Here is a 12,585-nt window from a genome sequence, read left to right on the forward strand (position 1 = left end):
CACTATGGAAAACAGTATGGAGGTTCTTTAGAAAACTAAAAATAGAACTACCATACGACCCAGCAATCTCACTACTGGGCATATACCCTGAGAAAACGATAATTCAAAAAAGACACATGCACCCCAATGTTCACAGCAGCACTATTTACAATTGCCAGGAGGTGGAAGCAACCTAAACGTCCATTGACAGATGAATGGATAAAGAAGATGTGGTACATATATACAATGGAATATTACTCAGCCATAAAAAGGAATGAAATTGGGTCATTTGCAGATACGTGGATGGACCTAGAGAATGTCATACAGAGTGATGTAAATCAGAAAGAGAAAAACAAATACCGTATATTAACGCATATATGTGGAATCTAGAAAAATGGTACAGATGAATCTATTTTCAGGGAGGAATAGAGATGCAGATGTAGAGAACAGCCATGTGGACACAGGGGGGAGGGGGGGGGTGGGAGATTGGGACTGACATATATACACTACCATGTGTAAAGTGGATAGCTAGTGGGAACCTGCTGTATAGCACAGGGAGCTCAGCTTGGTGCTCTGTGGTGAACTAGATGGGTGGGATGGGGGTGGGTAGTGGGAGGTCCAGGAGGGAGGGGTTATATGTACACATACAGCTGATTCACTTCCTGTACAGCAGAAACTAACACACCACTGTAAAGCAACTATATCCCAATTTATATAAATAAATAAATAAATAAAAACAATCAACACTGCAAAAAAAAAAAAAAGAATGAGAAAGTTCTCATTAGTATAATGGCCACAATACAATTTTTTTTTTTAAGTATTAAATATGATCCCAGGGGCTTCCCTGGTGGTACAGTGGTTAAGAATCCGCCTGCCAGTGCAGGGGACAGAGGTCCAAGCCCTGGGAAGATCCCACATGCCACGGAGCGACTAAGTCCATGCACCACAACTACTGAGCCTGTGCTCTACAGCCCATGTGCCACAACTACTGAGCCCACATGTCTAGAGCCCGTGCTCCGCAACAAGAGAAGCCACCGCAATGAGAAGCCCGCGCACCACAATGAGGAGTAGCCCCCACTCGCCATAACTAAAGAAAGCCCGCGCACAGCAACAGAGACCCAACGCAGCCAAAAATAAAAAATAAATTAATTAATAAAAATAAATACGATCTCATTATTGTTAAAAATGTTATCAGCATACATATATGTATGTACATTTATTTTATACATACATGTATATACGTATGTGTATGTATATATTATATACACAGAAAACAATCTGGAAGAATAATCATACATCTTTTATAGTTGTTGCCTCTAGTGTATGAGAGGGGGAAAAGATAAATTTTATTTTTTATTTTATACTTTTCTGTATTATTTGTATTTGTTACAATGAGCACATGCAACTGTAATTTTTAAAAGGAAAATAAAAATGTTTATTAAACAGCTAACCCTGGCCACTTGGGCCCAACAGAGAAACTTCAGATGTAGAACTTACCTTTTCCAGAGACTCCTTCTCAGCTCGAAGGTCAGTCAGCTCCTCCTCCAGGGACGTCACCCTGAGTTCCAGTTGTCTCCGGCTTTGCTTTTCACTCTTGAATTTGGACTGTGCTTGCTCAGAGGTTTCTTGGAGCTCTGGGATATGACAGCACAGAGACTTGGCTGCAGAACCAGAGCTGCAGTGGGCTGTATGGCATCCCAGCACCACCTTCAAAGCTGCATTCCATCATCTCCCAACCCTACCACACGAGCCTCTTCCACTCACTTCTTCCAGCATCACCTCACTGACCAACAGCAGGTTTATCAAGCCATAAACTGACTCCCCCATCCATCCATATTTATCTCCGCACCTACATGTCACCTTCGACACATACAAAATGGAAGAGAAATGTTCCAAGCGGTCAGAGACCACCTTCGGAATATTACCACTCCCACAATTCCATTTCAGTCATCATGTCAGCACGCTGGACTCAACACATTGAGATCTTTGTTTAGTAGTGGTCCAGGCCCTTTCTCACTGCCTGGGTAAGATATTCTCAACTCTCTTGGTAGCTGGGACATTCTACCAAGAGTCTGCTTTCAAAACATTCCTTCTCAAATAAAGCTATTTGGAATATTTCTTAAAAATGTAATGCATCAAACAACAAGGTCCTGCTGTATAATACGGAGAACTACGTTCAATATCCTATGATGAACCATAATGGAAGAGAATATTTTAAAAAAGGAATGTATATATATGTATAACTGAATCACTTTGCTGTACAGCAGTAATTAACACAACGTTGTAATCAACTATACATCAATAAAAAATAAAAATAAAAAAAATAAAAATGTAATGCATCAAAATTAATTTTGTTGGAAGACTTTTGAGATCCTTATGGTGCCCTTAAGGTAACTGTCACAGAGCACCACAAAAACAGAAAAGAGGCTATCTGTACGACATTCAAATCTAAGATTTTCCCTCAAGTGCACCCAAGTGATGCTCTAAAAAGGAAGGGATTTATCTTCAAGGTATCACTTCACCAACTGACATCAGTGTTTTTTAGCTTTCTTTTTGGGCAAGTTAATTTTGCTTTTTCCTAACTCTGCTGCTATTCCAGCCACACCCCACCCACTGGTCCCATCTGTGCCTTCCACATGTCTTTCTTTATACAAAGTGGTGGATGAATCAACACGCCAGTCTTCACAAATCTGCTTTTCAAGTCACCATGTCTTGAGCAGCACCATTGTGCCAGGCACTAAACTAATACTAAGGGTAGGACTTTACAAAGATGAGCAAGACACCATCCTTGCCCTTCAGAGGCTTGCATTCTAGAAGGGAAAACACATATAAGTAGTGCTGATCAAAGGCTATCTCTGATAATGGGCATAATAATGCACTCGGAGATGAAGGATTTTAAAGGAGATCAAATATTCTAGAAAAAAAAAAGGGAAAGTTTCTGAAAGAGGCAGTTTTTGGAGAGACCTGGAGTCAAATCTTGGCGATGGTGGGCACACCAAGTCCAGAGAACAGCATGGATAAAAAGCAAGGCAAGAAATACAGGATGTGTTGAAGCAGCAGGCTGGCTAGCATGTCCAGAGCTACGTTGAATTGGGCAACATACAGGAAATAAGCCAAGGTGGAGGGGCCTTGAGTGCCAGGCTGAAGGACTGCAATCCATGCTCTAGGAAAGAGGCAACTGCAGCAGGAAGCACTTCTACTGAGTCACAAGTTAAAGGAACCCTTCAGTTAGATTAGTCACAAGTTAGTTTAACTTCAAGGCCTATGAGGCCAATCCTAAGTACCAAGGATACTCAACACTCGCCTAAACAAAGCAGAACTGTGGCCACTGATCCACTCTAAATGGAGAGTCAGTTCTTTTGTTGTCCTTTATGCCAAACAATCATGTAATAGGTTTATATTGGTTCACCTTAACCTTTGGCTCTGTCCTTCACAAACTTAATTAGCATTATGCCAAATGGACGGGGAGGAAGGAAACAGTGTAATTCTTTAAGTTTACATTGTCAAAATCCCAGCCCCCTCCAGCAAGGGCATACCTGAGAGCTCTGCCTGCAGTTTGGCGACTTGGCCCCTGAGGAGGTCCGTCTCCTTCATGCTTTCTGTCAGCTGTACCTGCAGCTCCGTTTCTTTCTTTTGGTGGGCGGTCATTTTCAGGTGTAGATGAGAGACCTGTGCAGTGGCTGCTGCTAACTCTTCCGTCACCTTGGCCTGAACAGTAACAAAGTACGATGTCACTTTAAGGATGGTGACAGCCCAACCTCACATACTCTGTGCTGGCTGAACCGGTAGGAAGATAGCTAAGGCCACCTTCAACCTGAGTTAAGCCCAAATCAAGCCCTCGAATGTGCAAGGTCTCTGACTCAGGAATGCCCTTGCAAAACTTTGTCCTTAGGAAATACTATGCAAGAACACAAAAATTTTGCTACAAGGATGACTGATACAGCATTGTTTATAGTTGCCAAACAATGGAAACACAAAATAATTTAAAAAATGAGCTTAAGCAAATTGATATATCTATCCTGTATGCAACTATTAAGAATAGTGTTATGAAAAAATACTCAGTGGCTTGGTATACAGTCACCACCTATTGTTAAATCTCACCAATCTGATACATGAGAAATGGTATTCCTGCCATTTTCTAAGTTTCCTATCATGAACAAGCATTTTTTTTTAACAAGAAAAGGGTACTTTAAATTTTAAATCGAATGCCTTTGATGGCAATCCACTTCTCAGGCTACTTCTCTCCAGCACTACTATACTAATATTGGGTTGGCCAAAGAGTTCACCTGGAAACGAACTCTTTGGCCAACCCACAGTAGTGCTATAAAGATCGGTCACGTGAGAGTAACTGCTTTGGGGGTTCTTTGAAGAACAGTGGTAATAAAAGAAGGGAACACTCCAACTTCTTTGACTGCTCAATGCATTTTATTTTATTTTATTTTTCAATGCATTTTAAATGGTGCTCTGTACTGGCCAAACAGGAGCTAAATATTCTCAAGTAACATCTGATGAAGTCAAAATGACTACCCTGGAAAAGTGTCTACAGATATTGTTTATGAAGGGCGATGATGAAAATGATAATTAAAAGGATGGTCAATGAAAAGGAATGGTAAAGAAATGACAAATACTACATTCATTTCACCTGAATTGACGTGCTCCTGTAAAAAATAGGAGAAATCAGATGACAGGAAAGGCAGTGAGTGACTGCTCCGCTGGTTATGATTTTTGGGCAGCAGTGTATTTACGGGGTTGGACCATCTCTCCTATACTATTACACTGCTACTACCATTACTCCTCCTATACCACTATACTTTACATGCATTCTTACTGCTGTCTACTTTCTTATTATCACTTGTCCCTTCTTAGGGTATTCACTGCGCCTACCTCAGTTTTAAACATTTATTCCAAAGGCTTAATCAGTTTTCTAGCTTACATTTAAAATCTGATATTTTGGCTCTCTTAAAGGTGGGGGGAATAAAACAAATTGTATACAAAATAAAAAGAAATAAGCTATGAATGAGTATCTGAGTGTACATTGGCAAAGTCTCTCTCCTTGACCACACTTCAAGTTAGGCTCCTCTAAGCCCATGACCTTGTTCTCCCCTCCTGTCTTTGGCCGGACCAGCCCAGTTTTAGCAAGAATCCCTGCTAAGTCAGTTTAGAGTGAATCTCTACCCTTGGTATCTGATCAAAGTTCTCCATCCCAACCTTTGCTGTCTAAGTCCTTGGCCTGTCGTTAGCAAGAATCCCCCTACCCAGGATGTCTCCTCTTAGTAATTTTCCATCCACTGACCACCCCTCACTCTGCTCCTTGGCTGTAAATTCCCCACTTGCCCTTAACTGTATTTGGAGTTGAGCTCAACATTTCTTCCCTATTGCAATAGTCTTTTTATTTTATTTATTTTTTTGGCCACACCGTGTGGCTTGCGGGTTCTCAGTTCCCCAACCAGGGATTGAACCCGGGCCACAGCAGTGAAAGTCCAGAATCCTAACCACTAAGCCACCAGGGAACTCCCATCTATTGCAATAGTCTTGAATAAAATCTTCCTTACTGTTTTAATAAGTGTCAGAATAAATTTTTTAGTAACATGCGACCTTTAGAGTGAGCTCTAAGATACTTATTTTTGCTGTTCAGCAGCCTTAGGTTTTCATCTGTTAAACTCAGAGGACAATGACAGTTTGGACTTCCGGGCAGAAGAGGAAGTTTCACCTGCCGCAAGTAGAATCAAAGTTTTACTCACTGTCCCGCCTCAACTGGCCTAACAGAAACTGAACTAACACAATGCTCAGAGGGCTTTGCGTCTATCGTGGCTCCAGAGTTCACTGATATCAGAGGGAAGACCACTTGCATAGGGCCTTGCAGCAGCTAAGACCACTGGAGGGGATGCATTCCAGAGGAGAGGCAGTGGGGTGGATGGTCACTCTCACCAAAGAACAAGCAGAGTGGAAAATCACTCAAAAGCTCTTCTCTCAAGTTATAAAGTACATTCCACTCAATTTTCATGTTTTCAAAAAAATTCAAATACAAAATATAAAACACTTCTTAAATCTGAGAAAATAGCAGATGAAAGGGTTGCGATGTCCCAGCTGATGAGGGGGAGCCCAAACAAGAAGGAACTCAGTTCAGAAAAACAGTGTCACTGGAGCAAAGACAGGAGGAGTGGGGCTTCCAAAGCAGTCATCTCAACCCAAGACCCACAACAGTCTTCCTTCCTTATAGCTACTTCAGAAACAGGTCAAAATACCTGTTCTGAACTGACTGAAGTCAAACAGCAAAACTTTAAAATGCTTTGGCAGACACAGATGAAGGAGCAAACTAAACAGTCTCAAACTTCACAATAAATGTTTGTTATGTGGCATAACAGAAATCGTCTGTTGATTTTTTCAGCAGAATAGGATTAGTTTCTAATAAACTGTATAATCCTCACCTTAACCAGATTACTAACATCAGTGATTGTTTTTGAGTCAACTTATTGTAATGCATTTATACAACAGAAATCTGGATGTTGGATATATTAAAAATCTGTTGGAAGATTTCTAGTTCTCTTCTCAAGGATGGCAAAAATTCTGCTAAAAAGCGAACTGGTAAGGACGTACAGAGGACACTCCTTGGCTCTACACATCCTGACTTGGGCTTTTCTCTCCCCAGTTACTTTACCTTCTCTTGCTCAGCATGCAAAACTCTTGCCTGTGTGTTTTCTGTGGCAGTTTGAAGTGAGTTGTTCCTCTTCTCCATCATCAGGTTACTCTGCTCAACATACCTGTGAAATAAACAGGGAAAAAGAAAACATTTATCAAGCGCTCAATGCATAGCAGGTATAACCCAATCAATACATTCGGTCGTCAGAGCATTGCTCTATACCTTCATCAGGAACAATCTGAAAGCATTTGATTTTCCGAAGATCTGCAGTAATCAAATCTGGAGGCAGGAACCTGGACCGGGGTGAATTGCTTTGAATTTGCACAATGAAGAGGAGAGGAATTTGAACATGTGTGGTGAGGAGAAATAAGAGAGGAAAGAGACAGGAGTATGAAGGCTACAAGGAGGGAAGAAAAGAAAGCCACTCCCCTTCCCCCTTCCATGTGGGAGACAAGAGACACTGGAGAAGAGAAATATGGGAGGATATTTTAAAGTGAAATGCTGCTGTAACATGTTCCCCTGACCCCTCCCCACAAAAATTTTTCAGAAGGATCTAGAAAAATTATACAATGCTTGGGTTTTATGTGGAAATCAGTGAAGTTCTGGTTGATAAAATAAGAGTCAGCCCACACAGAAGAGAGAAGAGGACATCAGGAGTTTTCTAGGCACTAACACTGCTCTTACAGATGAGGAAACTAGAGCCAGTGGGAATAAATAAAACGCCCAAAGCCACACAACAAATGAGGGGCAGAGCCAGGATTCAAACGCAGGTGTGCATTACATCACAGCCTCCTGAGCCCTTTCTCCTGAAATCCGTTCAGTCAACAAGCAGTAATTCACATGACAGGCAGGAAACAGAAAAGAGCAGAAATACACATAAACTTCTGTAAACAAACATGCTTATTTAACTTGGGCATTTACAAACTAAACCCTTTTTTGTCCATCCTAGCCAGTGCCCCGTACCTGTCATTACCTCTGATTTCGTTCAATTAGTTCACTAATCTTGTCATTCTGTTCTTCTATCCGACTGCTCTTTTCAAGGATCTCTTGCTTCAATCTTTCATTTTCCTAATTCGAAATATATGACGTTTAGCTTAAGTTGTTAAGAGAGAAGCACCAGATAAAAGGGAATCAACTTGAACTGACAGATGATACTATTACATATCTGAGAGAAAAATCTAGAACTTATGTCCACATAAATATAATACTTAAAACAATGTATCAAATTCTACCTGATGGATACAAATCACTACATCCAATAGACTAAATGTATAAATGGCTATAAAATGAAGCGGGAACTTTGGAATATGGTCAAAAAAGAAATGTTTCCTTCTGATAATAGAGTGATAAGTCACTTGGAGTAATTAAGTCATAATGGATTTTCCAGAATTTCCCAACTCTGTGTGGCATTTATCACATGCTCTTATTCCTAGAGTAGAGGTTTCAAACAGTAGTACATCTCCAGAGAGAGCAGCAGCAAGATCTCCAGGTTGAGTGCTCTGTTCTTTTTTTTTTTAATGATATACTTTTTTTTATTAGTTACCTATTTTATACATATTAGAGTGCTCTGTTCTTGATCACTCTCACCTGAATAATTCGCTGGATGTTGCACATAATCATGCTTGTTTCCATTGTCACCGACATGCTAGGAATGAGCAGGGAATTGCTAGTGGTACGTTTCTGTAACTCTTCAACCTACAAAAGGAGTGTCAGAAAGACTTTTCATGACATTTTTAAAAGGAGAAATACAATTTACCCAAGGTCTGACTACTTTTTTGAGGGAGTTAATAAGTTTCTGAGACAATCTCCAATGTAAGCAGGAGTTTTCTTCTGCTAACTGGATCCCCAAATAAAACAACCCTTCTAGGGAAATAACTACTAACTACTATGAATACAGGAAACCAGGAAGAGTTTACCTATAGCCCTGGTTGCTCCCTGTTTGTATCCCCTCTTTATACCCCCACTTTCAATACAGCCCCTTAGTCATGAGATGACTCAGTCACCTTAGTCATGAGATGATCCATTTTATCAGCCACTTTGCTGACTGCCATTCGAATTTCAGTGTTATGTTGCCGGGCTTCAGTCATGAGAAATGAAGCCATGTCACCTGATCCTGAACAGACATTAGCCAAAAAGAAACTTATGAAACTGTAGCAGAGGATACTGTATGAAAAAAAGCCAACAGCTCTATCAGCAGAGGAAAGAAAGAAATGAACATTTCCAAATACTGGAAAATGCTGTAGGTGATTTACACTGTCAGGAGAAGATGGAGAGGGGTTAAAGGCAAAATGGCTCCAAAGCTAACAATAACCAGCTATCCTCCTGCAAAATGCATCAAGTGATACAGTCTGGTTCAAGGGCACAAGTAGTGCACTAGCAACTCAGATTGCTTCTCCATTCACCCAACTGCATGCCAGGTATTGGACCAGGTACCAAGGATACAGCAAGGAATGAAACACAGTTCCTGCCCTTGGCAAGGTCAGTCTGGTGAGGAGACTCACGTGTAAACAGATCATTATAACATTGTGTTGTAAGTGCAAAGAATGAACCATGTACGAGGTTACAAGGTACAAAAGAAGCACAGAGAAAAGCAAGATTAACTCTTTGGTGACACACGTATACAGTTATGTCTCTGGAAGGAGAGGAGAGAGGGATGGTAACAGGAAGCCTTCACAGAGGAGATGACAGATTCAGTGGTTTCCCAGATGGAGAAGGGCAGGGCTTCCAGACAAAGGATGCACCTAGGAAACCCTTACCACTCCAGGACCATAAATTTCATTGTGGGATATACTTGCTTCTTCCTACCACTGTCCTAATACCCAAAGTGATTACTGTACAAAAGACAAGCTGCAGAACAAGAAGGCAGGATACCATCCCAGCTGTGTGCATTTTATTTTGCTTTGTTTTTTACACTAGGCAACCACACTTGTAAATGTATACAAGATATCTGAAAAGTGACCGTTTCCTAAGGTCAGGGGGGTTTAATGATGGAAAAAAGTAACTTCACTTCACACCTTTTTGTGTTGTTTGACCTTTTTATAAAAGTATATTCTTTTCACAACTTTAAAATTTTAACAAAATAGCTTTCAGAGATACTGAACAGTCATCATGTTTTCTCCCAATTTCCTCGAATGCTTTTACTCTTTTACTATTAGCTATGAATTCTACAGAGCAACTCTGAGAGAGGAATTAAAAAGGCAGGAGGAAATGCAAGAAACAAAACACAGAAAGTGGCCATGAGGGGTTTTGTGGGGATGATGTAAATGTTCTAAAGCTGGATTATGGTAATAGCTGCTCAACTCTGTAAACATCCTAAGAAAACCCATTGAATTGTACACTTAAAACGAGTGAATTGCACGGTATGTAAGTCATACCTCAACTAACTTGTTTAAAAAAAAGAAAAGAAAAAAAGGGCAGAGATCTACTGGAGTCAAAATGAAAAAGGGATGGGAGGGAGGAAAGCACAGCAAGAACAGAAGATGAGAAACTCCTACCTTGATAATGAGGAGACTGAGAGGGCGGTGCGGGGTACAAGGGCCGAACGGGCTGCAGCTGGGAAGAAACAGCTGGTGCCTGAGGATAAGCATAGGCTTGCATACCTGTATAGGGCTGAGAAAATGCCAAGTTACAGATGGCTTATAAAACAGTCATATCTCTCTTTTCTGCTTAATTTGTCTTGGATGGAATAAAGTAGATAAACTGGAAGTAGACTCAAACTTATTGAAGCTGGAGATGTATGAGACCAGGGTTTGGTATTGGGTAATAATTGCAGCAGGAGAGTCACGTATGTAATCCAGTGATGCCTGGTCACTAAAGTCATACCTAGAGAGTGAGGGAAGCATGTCTCAGGTCACTCCCCAGTCCTCCTGTGATGATTTAATTAAGTAGGAATTCATCCCCCGGCCATTGGGCCTATTGATGGTCTAAAAAAAATTTAAAACTAAGCAAATAACGCTTGGTTTCATTAAGGTAAAAGAAGAGGTGTTCACTGCGATTCCAAACTAAGGCCATCAGTTTCCAAAGGATGCCTCTCCCCTTCTAGATTGTGATGCTTATCTGTATGACCAAGCGCTCTCATTTTCCTCTGAGCCTCAGCCACCTCAACTATAAAATGAAAATAATAATACCATTTCTTAGGATTGTTGTGTGGATTAAATGAAGCGATGTATAGGTAAAGTTCCTAAGAGCTCATAAGTGCCTGGAAGACAATAAATGCTCAATAAACAGCAGCTATCATTTTAGTGATGATGGTTATTCTTCCTTGAATTAAGGAAATCCAGCTCATTTCCAGGGATTGGTATAACCACCCATCCATTACTAAAAAAGAATCTTAGTCTGTAGGATATAACTCTCTATTAGGTCCATTAGGAGAGGGCCAGGTAGGACTTTTCTCAATTCTGATACACCCCTTCCTAATAATGGGGCATAGCTTGGCCACCATCACTCTGATCCCTCCATCAAGAATCACCAAGGAAGTGAGGGTCTGCTACCATGGGGAGTTAAGTCTTAACCATCAAATGTGTCAGGGCAAAAGAAAGAGTCCACTGTCCGGGCAAACAGTCAGCAGAGGCAGACAGGCTGTTGCCACTACCTTCTGTGAAAACAGAAAAAAACCTACTTTTAAGAGCTCACTTTTGGAGGTTAACTAGACAAAGAGTTCAGCTGTATTTTCATACAGCCTCCATCCATTGACCCTCCAGCACAACCGTTCTGCTGAGTGGAGTGCAGAATGTTGGCCTATCAGCTGTTTGATAGAAGAGAACACAGAAGACTTGAATCTATAGCCCTCAATTAGACATGTGTGAAAAGGAAAACGAACAAACATTGCTTGGGCTTTTACTATGTGCCAGGCCTTGTGCCAGGTGCTTTGCTTGTTCTTGCATGAAATCTTTACAACCACCTATAAGGTAGGTAATCCCTTGCTTGTTTAGACATGAGAAAGTAGGAGTTGAGGAAGGAGAAAAATCATAAACTCTGTGAGGAACTGGTACGGTACAAATCGTGCAAGAAGAAGAAAAGAGACTGCCTAGAACCATAATCAATTATAGCTTATAACTGATATGGTTTAAAAATGTTGTTACCTGAAAGGACTGGGCGTTTCCAGATACAGCTGAGTGGGAATCATGAGATGCAACTTGCATCAAGGCAGCAGACGGTGTTTGGAGCCCAGAAACAGATGGCTGAGGTGCTAAGATAAAGCAAGAAGTTTTCACTGTTATCCATCCCTTGCTTCTTGGTACAAGTCTGGGTTATCACCTTTCAAATCACCACCCTTCAGACTTGACCACTTCTCTCACCTAGTCTCCTAAAATCAGCTCTACTGGAGTCTCAACAATGGGCTAGTGGAAGGAAATTGGGCATGCTCAGGTGCACGTGACTCAGACCTTCGACACCATCAGCTGACAGAAAGTGCAGAATTACACACAGGGAGATGGCTCATTAGCTGAGTGCCGATTTCCAAAACTGACAATGCAACACAGCAGAAGACACAGCAAGCAGACCAAATACATCTCCAGGTCTGAAAATGCCCTACCCAGGGACAAACTGACAAGTTTTATACTCTAGTTCAGTTCTCAATACTAAAACAATGCAGCCTAACATTTTAAGGAACAATGATGACAACTTTGGTACCGACCCAATTCAAGGCCACAGAGCCTCAGAGAGGTTCCTTACCTTGTGAGGTCATCTGTGGTAGCACTGGATGGGCTGGCTGAAGAGAGGGCTGGATGGACGGAGTCACCATAGGCTGCCCAGCTCCTCGAAGAGCATTCACGTCCTGCAACAGCATGAGCATTTTGGTTACTGTGTCTGTGGGTCCTTAATTGAAGACTGGGGGTGACTGTCCACCCTAAAGCTGGTTACAACCAGTGCTTTTAGGCAAAGAAGAGGAAGGAAAGGCAAGCAGAAAGGCAAGAGTTGAAGGTGTGGGCTATGGGAAGAAAGCACTCTATTATATACTGGAGTAG

General features: G+C 41.3%; 1 protein-coding gene across 8 annotated transcripts in view; it reads right to left on the bottom strand.

Annotated features, from left to right (window-relative positions):
* FKBP15 (FKBP prolyl isomerase family member 15) overlaps positions 1-12,585 on the bottom strand; it is a 57,888-nt gene that overhangs the window by 12,241 nt on the left and 33,062 nt on the right. For 7 of the 8 annotated variants that reach the window (XR_016393620.1, XM_089913614.1, XM_089913609.1 and 4 more), the window contains 9 exons: positions 12,293-12,395; positions 11,701-11,807; positions 10,114-10,228; positions 8,623-8,732; positions 8,207-8,314; positions 7,593-7,687; positions 6,638-6,740; positions 3,516-3,687; positions 1,477-1,613 (listed from right to left, as the gene is read on the bottom strand). Coding sequence is in view for 7 of the 8 variants with exons in the window: in XM_089913614.1 (XP_089769740.1) it covers positions 1,477-1,613; positions 3,516-3,687; positions 6,638-6,740; positions 7,593-7,687; positions 8,207-8,314; positions 8,623-8,732; positions 10,114-10,228; positions 11,701-11,807; positions 12,293-12,395 (1,050 nt within the window). In the remaining variant the exon portion in view is untranslated. The remainder of the gene's footprint in view (positions 1-1,476; positions 1,614-3,515; positions 3,688-6,637; positions 6,741-7,592; positions 7,688-8,206; positions 8,315-8,622; positions 8,733-10,113; positions 10,229-11,700; positions 11,808-12,292; positions 12,396-12,585) is intronic. The other variant, XM_089913612.1, reaches the window with a different exon arrangement.

Source organism: Delphinapterus leucas, chromosome 6, assembly GCF_059928025.1.
Source record: "Delphinapterus leucas isolate spDelLeu-1000000601 "Yukka" chromosome 6, BTC_Dleu_Yukka2, whole genome shotgun sequence".
Taxonomy (NCBI): Eukaryota; Metazoa; Chordata; class Mammalia; order Artiodactyla; family Monodontidae; genus Delphinapterus; species Delphinapterus leucas.